Source organism: Macrotis lagotis, chromosome 1 (assembly GCF_037893015.1).
Source record: "Macrotis lagotis isolate mMagLag1 chromosome 1, bilby.v1.9.chrom.fasta, whole genome shotgun sequence".
Classification (NCBI taxonomy): domain Eukaryota; kingdom Metazoa; phylum Chordata; class Mammalia; order Peramelemorphia; family Peramelidae; genus Macrotis; species Macrotis lagotis.
Window position 1 is genome coordinate 766,320,578 of NC_133658.1, and position 21,592 is coordinate 766,342,169.

At 35.3% G+C, this 21,592-nt stretch overlaps 1 protein-coding gene across 1 annotated transcript in view; it reads right to left on the reverse strand.

Annotated features, from left to right (window-relative positions):
* SESN3 (sestrin 3) overlaps window positions 1-21,592 on the reverse strand; it is a 76,113-nt gene that overhangs the window by 24,927 nt on the left and 29,594 nt on the right. The window contains exon 2 of the mRNA XM_074216492.1: window positions 11,376-11,441. Within this exon, the coding sequence (XP_074072593.1) occupies window positions 11,376-11,441 (66 nt within the window). The remainder of the gene's footprint in view (window positions 1-11,375; window positions 11,442-21,592) is intronic.

The following is a 21,592-nucleotide window of genomic DNA, read 5'->3' on the forward strand; positions in this document are numbered from 1 at the left end:
TGAGGATTAAATTAGATGAAAATGAAATTTGGAGAGTGTGTGTGTATATGTGTGTGCACATGTGCACCAATGCATAGCCTAATGAATTTATTTTAGATTCCTGGAAAATTCCAAAGCACATTATAAAAGGGATATTTTCTGAGCATCTAGAAAAATGAAGTGATGATCCCAAATAATTACCTTTGTTTCATTCCCCCTCTAAAATGATAGAGTAACTTCATTTCCTATTAATAGACTGGTGAATGAGGAAAATGCTTAAGTTATCATTATAGGATTTTAATAAAGGATTTGAGAAAGTCTTTCAGATTATCCTTATGAATAAGCTCAAAGGATTTGGCATAGATAATGAGAAGTAGATCCAGAACCAGTTACCTAGACCCAAAGGCTCATCAATCAAAATTAATCTGATGTCAGCTTGGGAAAACTCTCCAATGGAGCACTCCCAGAATATATGTGCATAGACTTCAGTCATTTAACACTTTTATTTTAACACTTTTATGGATGACTTAAACAATAGTATGGATATTATGTTTATCAAATGTGCAAATGATTCCATTTGACAAATCTAAGAAGAATATCTAAAGCACTGTATGACAAAATCAGAATCCAAAGAAATACTGATAAACTACAATGTTGTCCAGAAACTATTCAGATAAATTTAAGATTCAAATGTAAAATCTTACACTTGACTTAAAATTTTAAAAAATCAACTTCAAGAATACAGGGCGATATACGTCTAGATAAATTCTTTTGAAAAAGCTCAATGAATAAATGATACGACATGACTGTCAAAAAAAGCTAACATAATCTAGACTGTATTAAGAGAAACACTGTGTCCAAGACTCTGGAGAATCACTTTGAATTCTAGATGCCATGGTTTAGAAAGGACATCAGTAAGTTATAAGAGACACCAAAAAGGACATCAAATAAATTTTGAGAGAAGGGACACCAGAACTGAGAAGAGTCTTTGTGTCATAGCATTTAAGGAGAAGTTAAAAAGCATTGGGAATTTTTAACCTAAGAGAAGATTCAGGATGGCATGATAACCAATTTCAAAAATTATACAGTTACATATTAGACACATTAGACTTATTCTCCTTGACCCTAGAGGACAGAACTAGGGGGGGAATAGGAAGAAGCTGCAAATAAGTTAATTAATTAGAAATTCAAGAGAAATTTCCTAATAATTAGGGCTGCAAAAGTGGAGTGAGCCAACTTGAGAGTAGTGGATTTTTCCCTTGGAGGTTAACAACAGAAAATTGACTATGGGTTAGGTATACTGTTGAACAGAATTTATTATATCAGGAATTGGAATAGATTACCTCTGATGTTATTTCCAATCCAGATACCATGAATCCTTCAGACCTTATTTGTTTCAATACATTTATAATGTTTACCAAAAGATAAGATATAAGAAATATAAAAAATATAAAGCATGAGCATCTATTTAAAAAGTTGAAGTTGAGGAAAGGCACACAGATTGTAGGAAAAGACACATGGTTATAAGCAAGAAATGAATACTCAAAGTTGAAGTGTAAAAAAAAATCAGAAAAACTAAGTAGTCAGAAGAACTTCCTAAAAAAGTGGTAAATAGGAATGATTTAGCATAGTTTAAAATTTCACATATGCTGTTAATGGCATCCTATTGCAATACTAAAATGAATCTTAATAACAATTTGTATTCATTTTAGTGTGTTCTATCTAAAATATCAAGAAAATGAATACCTTATTCCCCCCCAAAATTACTAAAATTCTAAATTTTTATTGCCTAAAGAAGAATCAATAAATCAGGAAAATTAACTTTAGTAGAACACTCTATTCTCTAAAGTATATAAAGGGATTAATCATGAGACAGTTGAGAGCTAATCTCCCAAAAAGTACATTGGGATTAGGGAAAAATAGATCCTAGGTGAATCTTGCTTGAATGTCACAAAAATTTAAATTAAAAATCTTTGGTTTGGACAACCAAAAAAACCCTATTTTATAAGGCTCAAAATTTTGCTCCATATACAGTGTTAACTCAAATGATGTATAAGCAAAATTTAGTTATTTAAATTTTAAGAAACTTTATCTATGAAATATCCAAAAATGACATAAAATTTAAATTAACAAGTTTCCATGTGGTTTGGACACATTTATTTCTGGTCTTGGTAACTAACATAACTAGAGAGGAGATAAAATACAATTTTATTAAAAATACTAAAATCATAGAATTTGAGATTTGGAAGCATACTACAATCTATACTAACATTTTTACAAGTGGTAACATTCAACCTCTGCTTGTATGGAAGGAACCCATCACCTCCCAAGGTAACCTAATCTACTTCTGCATATTTTTGTTTAAAGTTTTTTTTTCCTTAGTGAAATCAAATCAAATTAGCCTCTTATCATCTTCCACTGAGTGATTCTGGTTCTGTTCTCTGAGGACTAACAGAATAAGACTTCTCTCTCCTTCCATCCAATAGCCCTTCAAATAGCTAACAAATACCTCCCTAATCTTATCTTCTCTGGGCTACTCCTACATTCTTCATATGATGCTCATATGACATGTTGAACCATTGAGATCTTCCATCATTTTGGCTACACTTCTATGAACTCTATGCAATTTATCAATATCCTTCCTAAATTGTGATGTCTAGAACTGAACACAAGATGGAAGCTGACCAAGGCAGACTACAGTGGACTATGTCATAACTTCCTTATTCTGGAAAATCATGCCTCTTTTAGGTGTGGTCCAGGATTACATTCATTTTTTGGTTGTCATAGCACATCACTGGCTCATATTGATCTTGCAATCTACTAAAACTAGATTTTTTTGCATACAAATTGCTAACTTCCATAATGTCCTTGGGAAGCTATTTTTTGGAACCCTAATATAAAACAACATCTATTCCTCTATTTAATTTCATTAGATTCCCCCCACTGCCCTGGATTATCTAGTTCTTTTTGTATCCTATCATGCAGTGTGTTACTATTCTTCCAAGCTTTGAACTATCTACAAATTTGATGAGCACCCCATCCAGGTTTTAATAATAATAGTAACAATAATAGCTAGCAACGACTTTAAGAATTACAAGGTAGCAGGCGGCTAAGTGGTACAGTGGATAGAGCACTGGTCCTGGAGTCAGGAGAACCTGAATTCAAATAGGACCTAAGACACTTAACATCATATTTCCCCATGTATAAGAAACACTTTTTTGAAAAATTTGAGGTCTAAAACCTAAGAACATCTTATACAGTAGTTGGAGATTTTTTTACTTGCATTTCCTGCTTTTTTCATGCTTGTTGTCTTTGCACTCACTATTTCACATTTGTTACCAATATAATTAAGTGATATTTTGCCACATTCTGCCCAGAAATAACTCAGAAAAGATTTTCATCTCAGTGATGAATTCAAGTTCAAAGTGATCCAGTTTGCAAAAGTGAATGGAAATCATGCTGCTGAACATCAGTCTGGTCCTTCCTCCAACTGAGAAAACAATCAGAGTCTGGCTATGGGAAGAAGTTATCCTACTGAAAATCCTACAGAAGGCCATAAGAGGCAAGTCAGTCAAATGATCTGAGTTAGAGAGGGAATTGATGAGATGGATTGAAGAGCAAAGGGCCATTGGAATTCCTGTGTCCACAAAAATGGTTCAGCAGAAGGTCATAAAAATTGCTGATGAAAAAGAAGTGACTGATTTCAAAGGAGGACACAATTGGTGCTTTGGGTTCATGAAACGGAATGGACTAATAAGCATCTATCCACCCACCAGATTTGCCCAGGGAGTGCTTGTGGTCAACCATAGACCACAGCACAGGCAGGAGAGCAGTCAGAGCCTCTCCTAAGACAGTGACTTCTCGTCAAACACAGATGAGGATGACCTCATGGATGGGAATTTTGACAGTGATGAGGAGTTGTATGAATTTTATGAAGAATAAAACTTGATTCAATAATTTTATGTAAAAATATTTTTTCAAATTTTGGGCCCCCAAATTAAGGTGCATTTTTATACAAGGGGAAATATGGTAATTATCTTACTATGTGACCTTGGGCAAGTAACTTCTTGCCAAAAAACAAAAAAAAACTATAAAAAGAATTACAAAGTAACTCTACAAATATCTCATCTTTTATTCTTATGTCAACACTAAGTTGTAAATGCTATTATTATCCTCATTTTATTTAGGATACCAAGGCATACAGAATAAAGTGACTTGGTCACAGATATGAACTATCTGAGGCTGGATTTGAATCAAGTCTTTCTGACTCCAGGTCCATTGCTCTAACCAATGCATCACCTAGCAGCCTCTGAGTCACTGGTGAAAATGTGGAATAGCACAGGTCTAGGTACAGATTCCTGGGGTACTCTACTTGGAACCCCCTCCCCTGTTATCAATGAGCTCAAACCAACAATAGCTTCTTTTGGAGTTGGCCATTTAACCACTCTTGACTCCCATAAGCTATAATCTATCTATCTTTTCTACAAAAATAGTATGAGAAACTTTATTGAAAGATCTGCTAAGAGCTTAGTATACTATTATCTATAGCTTTCCCCTTCATCTCATAAGCCTGTCAATAAAGGAATTAAAGTTGGTCTGGCAGGGCCATTGTTGATTAAGCTCTTCCTTATCTGGATACTAAGCATGTTTTTAGTGATCCATGCTAGAATTTTGCCAGGCATCAAAGTTAAGTTCATCAAAGTTAAGATAGTTTGCAGACTCTATTCTCTTCCCTATTTTGAAAATCAGTACATTTGTTCTTCCCCAGTAATGCAGTATATCTTTTGTTTTCTAATATTTTTCAAATATGAGAGAGAGTAGCATGGCAATCTCATGTGCCAATTTTCTTAGTAGTCCAGGATGTGGGATAGCTGGGTCAGGTTACTTGAATTCATCAAGGACAACTGAATGCTTTCTCACTCTCTCCTTACTTAATTTGGATATCAATTCCCTCTTAGCCATTTTTGTTCCATCATTTCCAGTAGAAGGTTATTCACCTTGGCAGACAAAATGGAAAAATTAAGCAACTCATTCTGTTTCTCTCTATTGTCAATTATCATTGTTCCACACTACCCAAACAGGAGATATGAGAAAGTGAGCAGGCAGTTTGTCTTAAAAACATTTTACATTTGACCATATTTTTATTGTCACACAATTTACCACGAGGTCCAAAGAACAGATGATCCTCTTCTCCCTAAAAAATCTGTTCAATTTGGCAGAATAAAATGCATGTCTTAAAGATTTTTTATCCATTTACAATATGACTAATATGGAGATTTTTTTAACATGATTGTACACCAATAACCTGTATCAGATTGCTTGCTGTCTTAGGAAACAGACAGGGAAAGGAAGGAAGGAGAAAACACTGGAACTCAAAATTTTATAAAAATGAATGTTGAAAGCTATCTCTGCATGCAATTGGTTTCTTTGTTTTTGTTTTTGAAAGGCAATGGGGTTAAGTGATTTGCCCAAGGTCACACAGATAGATAATTATTAAGTGTCTGAGGCCGAATTTGAACTCAGGTCCTCCTGACTCCAGGGCCGGTGCTCTATCTACTGCACTACCTAGCTGCCCCCTTTACGTGCAATTGGAAAAAATACTATTAAGATTAAAGATATTTTTTTATGGAATAAATCTTCTACCTGTATGATTAAACTGTGATCTGACAGACCTTTATTTCCCTTTTTTCTTCCTGCTACTGTCACTGCAGAATCATAAGAGTGTCACAAGACCAAGGCCTTAAGTTCAGAACTTTTGTTTCATGTGTTGCTGTTGTCAATTAATTTATCACCATATTCTCAGCAGCTAATTGGTAAATGTACCCATATTTAGCAAGTCTGGTCCATGGGAAGTGGACACTCGATTGCTAGCTCACACTGGAAGGCCTTCCAGCATGGAAGAACTACCAGAATTTGTGAATTCAAAGCAAAGGCTTCAACAACTACCCGCTATTATACCTCTGTTCTTACATCCATTCTACAACCTGATTAAGTTTGACCCATAGCTTTCCTACTACATTTTGACTTGAAATGTTTGAGTCACTCAGACTTCCAGAATCTGTCTCCCTTAACATTCAGCTAAGAAAACTGTAATTTAAGAACTCTCTCAGTCCTGCTTTTCCACAGAATACATCATCCTAGATGCCTGGTTATGGAGCTAGGGACACTAACCTGCAGATGAGAACTGTAGCATGTTATCAGAAATCTTAAAATTAATGACCCATTACAAGTCATTCTTTGACCTCATTTCTTATAGAGAGAAATATGATTGACTGGAATTTTATACCTAGTTTGTCTTTCCTAGCTCTTCCAGTCAAAGCCTTAAATTGGCATCAGATATATAAAAGTTGTCTTCCATGATTCTCTTCTTCAAATTTAGCACCTCACTTTGCATTTTGATCATGGGTTTCCTGCCTAAAGTCATTTGATCTTCCTCTTCTTTACCTTATAATAAAATAGCTCTCTCTCTCTCTCTCTTAAATAATTTTATTTTTTCCTGATTATATATAAAAACAATTTTAGCACTAATTTTTAAACCAACTACATCCTGAATGACTGATTTATTTCCATTATTGAATTTTATTTTTAATTTATGGAACAAAACAAGCACTTTCACAATATAGAAATAAAAAGTTGATTGAACTTAAAACTGCAAATCTACTATGAACAACTTATTATTACTTTCAAATATACAGTAAAATTATCATTTAAGCTTCTTTTTTTCCTTCCCTTTCCTCCATCTTAGAGTTGGGTACAATTGGACACACACACACACACACACACACACACACACACACACACTCACACTCACACTCACACTCACATAGACATATATAAAATGTCTTTCTTCATATATCCTTTATAATTAATTTGGATGTTTATATTAGGAAAATTAATTTATTCATTCAAAATTATTGCTTAAACAAATATTGATGTTATGGCATACAATGTTCTCCTGTTCCGCTCATTTTGATCATTATTTCATGCAAGTCTTTCCATATTTTTATAAGGTAGCCCTCTCTTCTAGCAACATGTTTGTTACTGACAGACATAACCATAGCTTGTAGATCAAGGGTGTGTATTTTGTGTGTGTGTGTGTGTGTGTGCGTGTGTGTACTATTTTTATTTACATACACATATAAACATATACATAAACAATTACTTTTTAAAATAGAGTAGGGGTGTATTTGTGAAATCTCTGAATGCAACATGGGAAGAAATCAGTGACACAATTAGTTGTCACCAAAATCACTCATAGTAATAACATGTGAAGTTTAATATAGTACTTTAAAGAATACTAAGGGGGTGGCTAGGTGGCACAGTGGATAGATCACCAACACTGCAGTCAGGAGTACCTGAGTTCAAATCCAGCCTCAGACACTTAATAATTACATAGCTGTATGGGCTTGGGCAAGCCACTTAACCCTATTACCTTACAAAAGAATAATAAAAAAAAGACTACAAAGTACTTTACATATATTATCTTAATTGAATAGCAATAATCAGTGAGGTAGATATTACAGATATTATTATTATTATCTACATTCTCAGATGAAAGAATGTGATATATTAATTTTAGTGATAAGGAATTAAATAGATTTTAAAAAGAAAAGGTAATTTCAAAGAGTAAACATTTCATATCATTACTCAGTTCACTTTTCCTAGATCAGAAAGATAGCAAATAAAAAATTCTGTGATTTGTCATCCAGGTGAAGGCTAAGAATCAATCAGATAATGAGACATGACAATTAGTGAGGTAATAATCCATTATTTCAGGTTCTTTAAAAACCTTGATAAGGAAGTGAATAACTGATGATCCCATTTCAAAAATATCTCTTCTTCAAATTCAGATGATGTTAAAAATATTAGGAAACTGGCTATTTAAAAAGAAAGCAAAGCTATCAAATTATCAGTGCATTTTAATATTCTATAGTTTTCCTTTTCAGAAAAAAACTTATTAAATTGCTGATGGGGGTGGAGCCAAGATGGTGGCAGGAGCTCTCTCCAAATTATATCAAAAATCTTAAAATTATGACTCTTAACTAAATTTTCAAGAGACAGAACCCACAGAAAGATACAGTAAGGCAATTCTCCAGCCCAAGGTAACCTGGAAAATAGTGGGAAAGCTCTGTTCCATGGCATGGGAGGGGCAACAGCACACCAGAGTGAAGGAACTTCAGCCTCCTGGAAACAGCCCCAGGGCACCTGGGAGCCAGGGCTCTAGGCACCAGAAACAGTTTCCTGACCTGCACCCCAGGGAGAACCAAGCACAACTTGGAAGATCAGCAGGGAGACCTCTGCCTGAGCAAGTGCAAAGCCCAGGTCAGCCTGCCCCTCCTTGCATGGCCACGGCACTCAGCCCAGGCCTGATCCCAGGAAATGCAAGCAGGTCTATGGAGCCACCCAGTGGGAGGCTCCCAACAGCTGCGCCCTTAGTGTTCAGCCCGTGGAAGGTAAGGGAGTGGAGGGAGACTGCTGAGGTTTGTCCTCTGTCCTTGGGACTCTGGAGATTTAGCCATATTCAGAGCCTAGTTGAATTCTGCCCCCCCCCCCCCCATAGAGCAGGGAACCACCCCAGGGCAGAGGAGTGTGCTTGTGGTCATTCACAGACAAAGAGAGCAGTCGGAGCCTCACATACTGAGGTCCTTGTGAGGGTGTCCCAATGATAATCAAAAGTTCAGGAAGCACCGCAAAACCAGGCATAGGCTGGGGAAATGAGTAAACAGAAAAAAAGGAACCTGATCATAGACAATTACTTTGGTCCCATGGAGAACCAAAATACACAATCTGAAGATAAGAATGTCCAAGTTTCTGCATCTAAAGACTCCAAGAAATATAGAAGTTGGACTCAGGCTATGATAGAACTCAAAAAAGATTTTGAAAATCAAGTAAGGGAGATAGAAGAAAACTTGGAAAAAGAAATGACAGAGATGCAGGAAAAACATGAAAACAAAGTCAGCAGCTTAGTCAACATCCAAAAAAAAAATGCTGAAGAAAATAACATGTTAAAAACCAGCCTAAGTCAAATGGATAACACAGTTCAAAAAGGTACTTAAGAGAAGACTGCTCTAAAAAGCAGAACTGGCCAGATAGAAAAGGAGAGAAGAAAGGTGTCTGGGGAAAACAAATCCTTCAGATGTAGAATGGAGCTAAGGAAGCTGATGACTTTGCAAGAAATCAAGACACAATAAATTCAACACCAAGAGAATGAAAAACTAGAAGAAAATGTGAAATATCTCACTGAAAAAAACAACTGATCTGGAAAACAGATCTAGGAAACATAAATTAAAAATTATTGGGTTACCTGAAAGTCATGATCAGGAAAAGAGCCTTGACCTCATGTTTTTAGGGGTTTTTTTTTGCAAGGCAATGGGGTTAAGTGGCTTGTCCACACATCTAGGTAATTATTAAGTGTCTGAGCCCAGATTTGAACTCAGGTACTCCTGACTCCAGGGTCGGTGCTCTATCCACTGCACCACCTAGCCATCCCCCTTGACCTCATTTTTAAAGAATTTCTACAGGAAAATTGCTCTGATATCCTAGAAGCAGATGGTAAAATAGAAATTGAGAGAATCCACCAATCTCCTACTGAAAGAAATAAAAAAAAAAAACAACAAACTCAACAATCCCCAGGAATATAATAGCCAAGTTCCAAAACTCCCAAGTCAAAGAGAAAATATTACAAACAGCCAGAAAGGCATAATTCAAATATCATGATGCTGCAGTCAGGATTACCAAGGATGTAGCAGCATCTACATTAAAGGTTCAAAGGGCTTAGAATATAATATTCTGGAAGGCAAAATAGTTTGAATGCAACCAAGAATCGACATCATCTTCCAGGGGAAAAGATAGACTTTCAATGAAACAGAGGAATTTCAAATGTTCCTGTTGCAATGACCAGAGCTGAACAGAAAGTTTGATTTTCAAGTACAGAACTCAGGTGAAGCATAGAGAGGGAGGATGAGAAGGGGATGAATTATGAGGGATTTAATGATGATAAACTGCATGTATTCCTGCATGGGAAGATGATACTGATAATATTTAGATAAACCTCATTTAATAGAGTGGGTAGAAGAAGCTTTTATAGATGAGTCACAGGAGAGAGCTGAATTTGAAGGTAAATATATAGTGTAAAAATGAAGTCAATGTACTGCCAGTAAGAGAAAGGAGAGGTAGAATAGGCTAAGATTATCTCATATGAAAGATATTTCATGTAGCTTTTGCAATGGTATGGAAGAGGGGAAGGCAAGAGGGAATGAAGGAGCCTTCATTCTCATTGGAAATGGCTCAAAGAGGAAACAGCATACACACTCAATAGTATATAGACATCTAGAAGAAAAAGGAGAGGATAGATCATAGAAGATATAACACATTTCCTTTTTTCGCATTTTTTCAAGGTTATGGGATTGGGTGACCTGTCTGGGACCATGGGACTGGATGGTTGCTGGGTCTCTGGGACAGGATGTGGGCTTGGGGCCTCTTGGCCCCAGGGCTGGTGCTCTGTCTTTTTGTGCATCTCTGCTGCCCCACAGCACATTTTTGAAGAGGGACAGAGACAAAGGAGAGAGAGAATATAATAGATAGTAGTGGGGAGGAATGGATGGAGGGAATTACAATCAGCAACAACACTGTGGAAAAATATGGAAGTAACTTCTATGATGAACTTAGGATAAAGAATGTGATCCACCTGAGACAGAGCTGATGGTATCTGAAAACAGACTGAAACACATTTTTTGCTTTCTTTTACTTTATTTCTCATGAAGTTTTATATTTTTGTGGGAGAGAGGGTATTATGTTTACTCTTAAACAAAAATATTTCAGTAATGTGTAAATAAATTAAAGAAAAAAAATTTAAATTGCTAACACAACAATAATCACAATAATAGCAATTTTAAAGTGCATAAAGGGATGAAGAATGTCTTACAAATGTTATTTTTTTAATCCTCACAACAACCTGAGGAAGTAGGTGCTGTTATTATCCTCATTTTACAGATGAGAAAATAAAGGCAGACATTCTAAGTCTGCTTTTTAAGAGAAATAACTTACCCAGGGCCACACAGCTAGGAAGTGTCTGAGGCTGCATTTGAACTCAGATCTTTCTTCACATGCTCTATTCACTGCTCCTCTGGGGGCTTCAAGTGAGATAGTATATTTTCATACTTTCAGACCCAACTATAGCATAAATATCTGAGGTTATTCACATTACAGAAATTTTACAGTCCCAAGAGTCAGACTATTTAGGATTATGCACTTTTAATCACGTTTCCTACCTACAGAAGTATCTCAAACAGTAAAACACTTGTATTTCAACATTTCAGAAAGAGAATTTGGGTTTTGGTCTCTGGCAATAATGATATTCTTGATTTCTCATTATTTCTCACGATAGTTTAACTTACTTCCTTCTCTGGTATAAAGGCACTTGGTCCTCTTGTCGAAGGCTGAGATACTCTGATTCTTTTTTCCTGTTAAAAAAAAGTTACATACCGTTACTGATGACTTCCTAGAAAAATTTTTATCTTATATAGTTATTGCAGAAAATTTTGACATGTGCATTTAGACAAGTGCAGGCAGCAATACAATAACATTTCTTATGTATATCCTAAGAAAATACAAATTCATTGTCAGATGAAACTAAAGAGTTAAGTTTAGACATTCATCCTCTTGACTACCAATGGCACATAGTGTTTGTCAAAGGTATTTGCCAGTGTGCCAGAGGATATCCTGGCAAAAAATTCAAATAGAAAGATTTTCTCTACTGAATGGTCTATAGATGTTACTGTTTATTGATGATCATATATTGATTTTATCCAGTCTTCAAACCTACTGAATCTCGTCAAAGAGATAGAGTCTTATAGAAAAAACCATATTGAATGAGGAATACATATTATCCATGTAGTCACATGCAGTGAGATGGTCAAGTCTAGAAGCATATATTCCTACAAGTACTTCAGATAGCTGGTGAGTGAAGTTCACAAATAGGACAAGAGTAAGCCATGTCATTTATGGGAAACTATGCTGTACTTCTGGATGATCTGAAATTGTTTCCTTTCACAAAGGTCTATCTTATTATCATAAATATCCTCCCATTGATGCTATACTACTACAAATTAACAACCATCACAAATGCAGAAAAGCTAAATTCCAAGTTACAAAGAGAACAATGGAAAAGATACAGACTATCACATGCTTCAATTTGTATCTCTTGAACTCTTAATGACATCCTCTATTTCTCTAGATCTCATTATTGTCTTTTTAATCTTCACATCTCCCATATCTCCTCTCTACTCACATGACCTAGTATAGTCTCTACACATTTCTTAAAATTCATCCATTCATTCATTTCCAAATCATCCTTCCTTCAGCTGTTAAGGTGATTTTCCTTAAGTGTTACAACACTTCTTTTCTCCCATTCTCCTACGCAATACACTTGACTGACTCCCCATTATCTCCAGGTTCAAATATGAAATCTTCGGTTTGACAATATAAAGTCCTTTACAACCTGGTCAAATCCTCCCTCTCTCTAGTCTTCTTGCATTTTTTACTCCCTCCTACACACTCTACCGTCCATATTCCATGCACAGAATTTACAGATTCTGGCATTTTTTCTGGCTGTACCCTAGGACAGGAATACTCAATTCAATATTCAATTCTTTCACCTCTACTTGAACTTCCCTGACTTCTTTCAAGACTCAGCTCAGATCACATCTACTGTGGACTTTTTTGAGCCCCCACAACTGCTAATGACTCTGAATATATATTGTATATGCCCATCTGAACATCTTGTGTTCCTTCAATAAATGTAAGATCCTTGAGGGCAGGAACAATATTTTCACCTTTCTTTGTATCCTCAATTAATAAATGCATGTTGACCCAGGAATCCCTGTGATTCTGAATATTAAGACTGCTCAAATCAGAGATCCTTTTCCTGGACATCACTCCCTACAGTCCTCATACAGATTAATGGTAAATCTTTTCCTATTCTGTCCTCATTCCATTTTACCATAACTTGCATTTTCCATTCTATTGGTTAAAACTACCATTTGCATTACATCTGTGACCTCCCTTTAATACCTTTTACTTTGCATATATTATTTCCTCCAATAGAATATAATCTAAGAGTGAAAAAAATGTTTAGGTTTTATTTTTTGACTTATCAAAAGCATCTATTACAGAACATAAAGTAAAAGCTTAGAAATGTTAAATTGAACAGAAATCAAACTGTAAAAAATATCAAAATGAATTACATTTGGAAAATTGTTAAGGTTAATCAATTTACCTAGTCAGTTCCATCAGAGTTTTAAGGCTGGCAATTAGTCAAATTATAAACTTCAAAAAAAATGAGAATAAAGTCATTATTTTCTCAAAAAGTACTGCCAATGAAAATGTCCTGCTATTTTGTATTTGATTAAGTTCTTAAATTCAATTTTTACTCATTTCAACTTTGGCTTATTTTCAACTATAAAGAAAAATCAAAAATATGCAAAATGCTATTCTCTACATGGTAACTATTTCTTTATATATAGTTCTCAAATTAGCAAATGAAAATATAAAAATGGAATTTCACATTTATTATTATAATAGAAGGGTATGATACTTTTAAAGAGTTTTTTTAAAAAAACAATCTGTTCAATATGTTCTGCCAAAATAGAAATATTTTACAGCACATTTTATCACACAATTCAGAATTAATTCCTCCATTAGGAAGATTTGCTTACAGTCTCCAAGATATCAACATTCTTTGAACTGCAAGCTTATAAATTGGGCCAAACAGAAAATACAGACTGTCAAAAAGAACTTTCAGCTAATAGTTTGACTTCTTAAACAATAGGAACAGTAAGTAAAGCAACACTGTATTTTCTATTTTCTTAAAACTGGCTAAAAATATTTAGCATTCCCACTCTTCATAACCTGGTCCCTTTCCTACCTTTTCAATCTTCTTACATTTTACTCTCTTCTACACATGGACCTCCTTTCTCTGTCTCAGACACCCCTGTTCCTTTGCACTAGCTGTCCTATCTGGAGCATTCTCCACCCTCACCTCTGCCTCTGAATTCCCAGGTTCCCTTGAAAACTCAGCTTAGATCTCACTTTAGGCAGCAGATCTTCCTGACCCCCCAAGCTGCTAGTGATTTGCCCACATTTACATTAACTGTTTGACTAGAATGTGAGCTGGAAAATAAAGCCTCCTTTATTTAAAAAAAATTTTTTTTGTATCTATTCCCAAAATACCTGGTATATTACAATTGTTTAAGAAATGCTTTTTGATTGGTTAATAAAAGACACACAGTATAAAAAAATAACTCACTCAATTTTGTTTTAATGTATTTCCTTTGTTATAGGTGATTTAAGAATTGATTTCACTTGGCTAATAACTTGCATTTCTTCTTACTACAATGAATTATTGGAATGGCTCTTGATATATTATTAGAGCTGAAGATGGCAGATTAGAGGCAACAGGGAGTTCAGCTGAACTCTCAACATTTTCCTCCAAATAACTTTAAAAAAACACTTCAATTTAAAATTTTGGAGCGGCAGAGCCAACAAAAGGTTAGGAACCTTTTTTCCAGCATAAGAAAACTTAGGACTTTGATACCTGAGTGCACATGGAGGTAGAAACAGTAGCTGTTGTTGCAACAGCTTCAGGAGCTTTCAGCCCAGAGGCATTCACCCAGGGTTGAATCAAAACAAAGAAAAATTTTAAAAAATGTGAAATCTTATCAGAAAATAATTGATCTGGAAAAAGTGAACAAGGAGACAGAATTTAAGAATTACTGAACTACCTAAAAACCACAATCAGAAGAACTCAGACATCACAGGTCAAGAAATTATCAAGGAAAACAGACCCAATATCTTAAATCTTGATGGTAAAATAGAAATGAGAATCTACTGATCATCTCTTGGTTGTTTTTTTTTGGGGGGGGTTGTTTTTTTTTTGCTAGGCAATGGGATTAAGTGACTTGCCCAAGGCCACACAGCTAGGTAATTATTAAGTGTCTGAGACTGGATTTGAACTCTGGTCCTGACTCCAGGGCCGGTGCTCTATCCACTGTGCCACCTAGCTGCCCTACTGATTATCTCTCAAAAGCGATACCAATTGGAAATTCTTAGGAAAATTATAACCAAATTCCAGATCTAACAGACTGAAGAGAATAAAATACTTTAAGCAGCCAAAAAGAAACAATACAAAGGTAAAAGAGTCATAGTGAGGATCACACAAGACTTTTTCACATTAAAGAAACAGAGGGCTTAGAATATATACTTTATAACCAAGACAATATATAAGATTAAAAAAATTATTTTGGATTATCCATTTCACTGACTTCCTGAGATAATGAACTTGTTGATTTCATTGGTGTTGGTACTTCCTCTGTATAAGCTCATGCATCCCTGTGCCTTCTATGAGACTCTTATCTGTGTCTTCATAAATCTTCCCAAGAAGAAGAACTTGCCCTAACACATGTGACTCTTTACTCGGATTCTTTTAATATTTTGTAGGAACCATTATAACACTCTGATTGGGTTCTCTTCTCTCAATATGTTCATGAGATAATATCATAGCCCTCATAAATTTAGTCACTTCTTCAGAGATAACATTCAAATTTCTGTATGATTTCCTAATACCCTAAACTTCATAGGATCATAGATTTAGATTTGCAGTTGACTTTAGAAATCATCTATTCTAGTACCCTCATTTAAAAGAAAAGAGAGATTAAGTGGTACAGCTGGGTTTTGAACCCTCCATTGCCATCTCCCTACTGGTCACATCTATCTGGATGCTGTGACTTCTCAAAGACAACATATCCAAGATGGAATTTATCATCTTTCTCCCAAATCCACCCTTCATGGAAATTTTCTTATTTCTATGGAAAGTGTCATAATCTTTCCAACTATATTTGTGACCGTGGACATCATCTCCCCTCTTATTTCATCTCTTTTATTCAATTGTTTACCAAGTTCTATCTTTGAATCTAGAATCAGTAAGAACAGGAAATCAGAATGCTTTAGGATGGGATCTTAGAAACTCTAGAGAATGGTAGGAAAAAGGATTAATTTGATACTGGTCAGAACAACACTGGAGCACTGCTAGTAACATAATAGCTCAGATTCAAGGGTTTGTAGGTTCCTATCACTCTGTCCTGGGAAACCAGAAAGGGTCCTGAGGGGGATGTCCATTATCCTGAACCTCAAAGACCCAAGAGTACTTAACTCTAGGAAGCAGAGGTACACACAAAAGTTCTAACAGGAAGAGAAACCTCTCCCTGGAACAAAAGAGAACAGTACTAAGTTAGTCAAAGAAAACCATTTAGTACCAAAAGTTATTACAAATCTAAACTTCATGACAACTGTAAGCAGAGATCATAAGAAAAAAATGCCTTTCCCACAAGAACCACATGAATTCCTACATGAAATTAAGTAAGAAAGAGCAAATGAAATTAAATCTCTTGAGGAAATAATTGGAAAGAGAATAAGCTTAGAAGAGAGAGTGGAATTCCTTCTGCAAGAAAAATAAATTCCTTGAAAACTATCAAATATTAGTCAATGAGAGAGCAAAAAAAATTAGAATGAAATCAAAAGACAATAGATAGAAAATATAAGATATCTAAACCTAAATAAATTTGAAAAAATCAAGGTGTGCTAATTTAAGAATCTTAAATTAAGTTCTCTAAAAAATCATAATTAAAAAAACAAAATCCTGGAATCTACTGATCACTTCCTGAAAGAAACCTCAAGAGGAAAATCTAAAGATTGTCAACCAAAATGCTTCCTTCTAAGAAAGGGAAAAAAATCTGTTAGCACCCATAAAAAAAGCAGTTCATCTACAGTCAAGGAACTACAGTCAAGACACATGACCTGGCAGCTTTTCCCATAAATGAGAGAAGATCTTGGATTAGAATATCCTAAGCAATAAAAGGTATTTGATACTCAGTGACAAGATATACTGGCTAACTTCTTTGTTCCTCTGGCAACTCTCTGGTACTGACTGGCAGGGATGCATTGTTATAGTGTAATCTAACAACCAGGAGCAACAGTTAGGTACAATGCCACAGGGAGAAAAATGGATCTTTAATGAAATATAGGACTTTCTGATGTAAAGTCCACAGATCAATAGAAACTTTGAAATACAAACACAAAAGTCCAGAGAAACCAAGAAAGGTATATGTATTAAAGAAATTTAAAAGGAGCCGTATGATGATGTTATAATAATATGCCTATGGGAAAGAACAAATAAGTGTACCTTAATATCTTAAAAGGATAGTAACTTTCCAGAAGAAATAAAAACTAGTTATTGTCATGAAAAAATCTCTAAATCACTACTGAACAGAGAAAGGAAAATTAAAAGAACCCTGAGGTACTACCTTACCACTATCACAAAAGAGAAATACTAAATGAGATGAGGAAAAGTCGATCCCTGACTCAGAGGAAGGCTCTATTGTCTTGTAACCCAACATCTCGGAGCCCCTCCTTTGGGAAGAATCCTCCTGGATCATGATGTTGAAATCTTTGCTGTGAATGAGCCTATCCCTGGTGTTCATCAACATCTTCCTGGTGATGGTCATTCTTCTTGGAAGGAACCAAAAGCTTCAAGAAAAGAGCAGGAAATGTGATGTTTTGCAAAAAAAAAAAAAAAGAAGAAGAAGAAGAACTATTGGTAGAGTAATGAATCAGTGCAACCATTCTGAAGAACAATCTGGAACGCTGCCCAGAGGAATATAAAACAGTCAATACCCTCCCTTGCATACCCAGCAATACTACTACTAGATCTATATCCCAAAGACATGAAAGAAAAAAGAAAAGAAGGAGGTATTTGTACAAAAATATTTACAGCATCTCTTTTTTGTGGTGGCAAAGAATTGGAAGTTGAAGGAATACTCATCAATTGGGAATGGCTGAAATTGGGGTATACAACTATAATGCAGTACTAAATGAAAGAGGGGTGGTTTTAGAAAAAAACAAGGCAAAACTATAGAAACTGATGCACAATGATGTGAAAAGAACCGGGAGATCATTGTGCACAGTAACAACAATGTTGTAATGATGATCAATTATGAAAGTCTTGGCTACTCTGATCAATATATAGTGAGTGATACAAGACAATTCCAAAGGACTCATGATGAAACTGATGAAAACATGATGAGAACTGATAAACTCTAAGTACAAACTGAAGCAAGATTACTTGCTTTTTTTTGTCAATATGACTAATATGGAAATAGTTTGTAATTCACCTGTATAAATGGTATCATGTTTACCTTTTCAGTGGGGGGGGGGGTAGAAAGGAAAGGAAGAAGGCAAAGAATCTGGAACTCAAAATTTAAAAAAGTTAAAAATTAAAAAACTAAAGTGTGCAAAGGGAACAACAAATAAAAGATAAGCTGAAAAAGTGTTTTAAAATGAATATGAACAAGCAAAGATTTACTTATCAATCACATCAATCACACTTCAGAAAAATTGTAGATAATATCTTAGATAAAGCTGGAACCACAAGAATTTTAAAGGTTAATATTTTAAAACTGACAAAAACCAACAAAAAGTCTTTGGAAAAGTGAGTGAATGGCACTCCAAGAACCTATAGCATCTTGTATAAATGATTTAAACAGGAAATACAATTAGGGATCTTCTAGCAATGAGTAAAAAAGTGTCCTTGAGAACTTTATGAAGAATAAAATATATAGGAAACCCAGATATGTTTTTAAAAGTCCATTAAAAATCAATCTAAGCACATAAGAATTCAACTATATATATTTTTATACATACGAAGTCCATTTTTTGATACCAAAATTCTTCTGGATATGCTATGGTGCTATAAATCACAGAATTGTGGTTTTTAAAGAATCACGGATAACTCAAAAGAGCTAGGTATGAAAAAGTTCAATGATATTGCATAATATAAGTTAAATAATGGCATGAAGCATTAAACATGAATTCAATGATCTGCAACAAAGAGACTTAGGACCAGATTGAATAAGAAGAAATATTTCAGAGATATAAAATACTGAACATGAACAGAGAGGAAGTTAAGTGATGGTGGGGAAAAAAAGGATAAATCATTACATAAGAATCACAAAGACTTTAAATACATTGGATGGTTCTCCTAAGGAGGATATACAAAAACATAATCAAGAATTACATAGGATCACAGAATTTATAAAGACTGTTATGTGCACTGATGATACAGTACTCTTATAGTTGAAGGCATAAAACCATTGACATGTGAAGGACAAAATTAAATATAAATTAAATCTGAAAATTTCCCATACTTTAACACAATTTTAAAGACTGAAACATTATTTTATCTCAATCTTAACAAAAGATGATACAGAAAAGAAACTATTTTCTATTGATATCATGGTTATTTTTGTGGATGTACAATCCGATGAAACAGCTCAACAAAATTTGATTAGAAAGAATGGATGAGGGAGGCAAAACCAAGATGGAAGAGTGAAGGCAGGGACTCAACTCAGGGACTCAACTGAGTTCTCTCTCAGACCACTCCAAATATCTTTAAATAATGACTAACAAATTCTAGAGTGGCACAACCCAAAAAAAGACTGAGTGAAACATTTTCTAGTCTAAGAAAATTTGGAAGAGCAGCAGGAAGGATCTACTGCCCTGGGGTGAGAGAGGAGCACAGAGTGTGGGTTGAAAGGAGCACAGACTGTGGGTTGAATGGAGCCAAAAATTCAGGAAGAGACAGCAGGGCCATTGGGTCAGTGGCAATTTCCAGACCTCTCAGCCTTGAGACTCTGCTGAATTACGATGAGATAGAAGCACGGCAGCACAGGCCTCAGCAGTGCAGACCCAGCCCAGTGACCCTGGAGCAGGCCTCAGAAACCATTGAACCCACAGAGGCAGCTGCTCCAAAGCTCTCAGTGCACAGATGGTAAAGAGGCACCTTGCTATCACTGAGGCAGGACTCTGTTGCTTTGCCCATACTCAGTCTGGGGTCCCAGTCCCAGTCCCAGTCCCAGTCCCAGTCCCAGTCCCAGTCCCAGGGAAGAGGAGCAGAAGCCCAACAGAGCTTACTGCCCCAGCAGAGCAGGAAGCCTTCTCACAATTCCAAGGAGGAAGGAATGCTTGTAGTAACTGACCATAGTACAGGTCAGGAGAGTGGTACAAACTTCTTAGGTCATAAGACCTTGGAAGAATAGAAAACTTGAAGATCCCTAGAAGTATCTCTGAAACAGCTACAAAAAATCTTAAAAGCTTAGGATAGTGTACCCTCCATCCTGGAAGCAGAACCCTTAAGAAAGCATTAAAAATCAAGTTAAAGGCTGGGGGGAAAAGCAAACAATAGAGAGAAAAAAACTGACTATAGACATTTACTATGGTCATCAGGAAGATCAAAAATACACACTCAGAAGAAGAAAACAAAGTCAAAGTTTCTAATCCAAAGCCTCCAAGAAAAATATGAATTGGTCTCAGAGCACAGAAGAGCTCAAAAAGGATTTTAAAAATCAAGTAAGGGAGGGAGAGGAAAAATTGGGAAGAGAAATGAGAGTGATAAAGAAAAATCACGAAAACCAAGTCAGCAGCTTAGTAAAGAAGACACAAAAAAATACTGAAGAAAATAACATTCAAAAACCAGACTGGGTCAAATGGAAAAAGAGGTTCAAAAAGCCAACGAGGAGAAGAGAACTTTAAAAACCAGAATTGACCAAATGGAAAAGGAGATTTAAAAAATCTCACTGAAGAAAATAATTCCTTAAAATATAGAATTGAACAAAGGGAAGCTGATGACTTTATGAGAAATCAAGAAACAATACAATAAAACCAAAAGAATGAGAAACTAGAAGAAAATATTAACTATCTCAGTGGAAAAAACAAGTGACCCAGAAAGTAGAGCCAAGAGAGCTAATTTAAAAAATTATTCAACTTTTTGAAAGCTCTGACCCAAAAAAAGGGTCAAAAAAACCAAACATCATTTTAAAAGAAATTATCAAGGATATTCTAGAAGCAGATATTCCAGATAGCAGAGGGTAAAATAGAAGTTGAAAGAATCTACCAATTCACCTCTTGAAAAAGTTCCCAAAATGAAAACTTCCAGGAAAATTATAGCCAAATTCAGATCAAGGAAAAATGTTGCAAGCAACAAGAAAGAAAGAATTCAAGTATCATGGAGTCACAGTCAGGATAACACAAGATTTAGCAGTCTCTACATTAAGAGATCACAGGGCTTGAAGCATGATATTCTGGATGGCAAAAGAGCTTGGATTATAAGCAAGAATCAACTACCCAAGAACTCCAAATAGGGTTACAATGAATAGGAAACAACTGATGAACCATTAAGCAACAAAAAAAAAAACTTACAAAAAAAGAGAATAAACAATTACAAGTATTTTTGTCCCATAAAGCAGAGAGAAGTAGAAGATCAAATCAGTTTTCCTTTTTTTCAAATCAGTTTTCTTAATTGAATATCTTGCCAAGTTTTATTCAAAGTCATCCCAAAGACATTCAAGTTTGAAAACAAAAGGAGGAATATAAACAAAAGGAAAATTTTTAAATGATAAACAAAAACCATGGATAATGTCCTGGCCCCAGAGTTCAAATTCAGCCTCAGACACTTAATAATTACCTAGGTGTGTGACCCTGGGCAAATCCCTTAACTCCCCTGCCT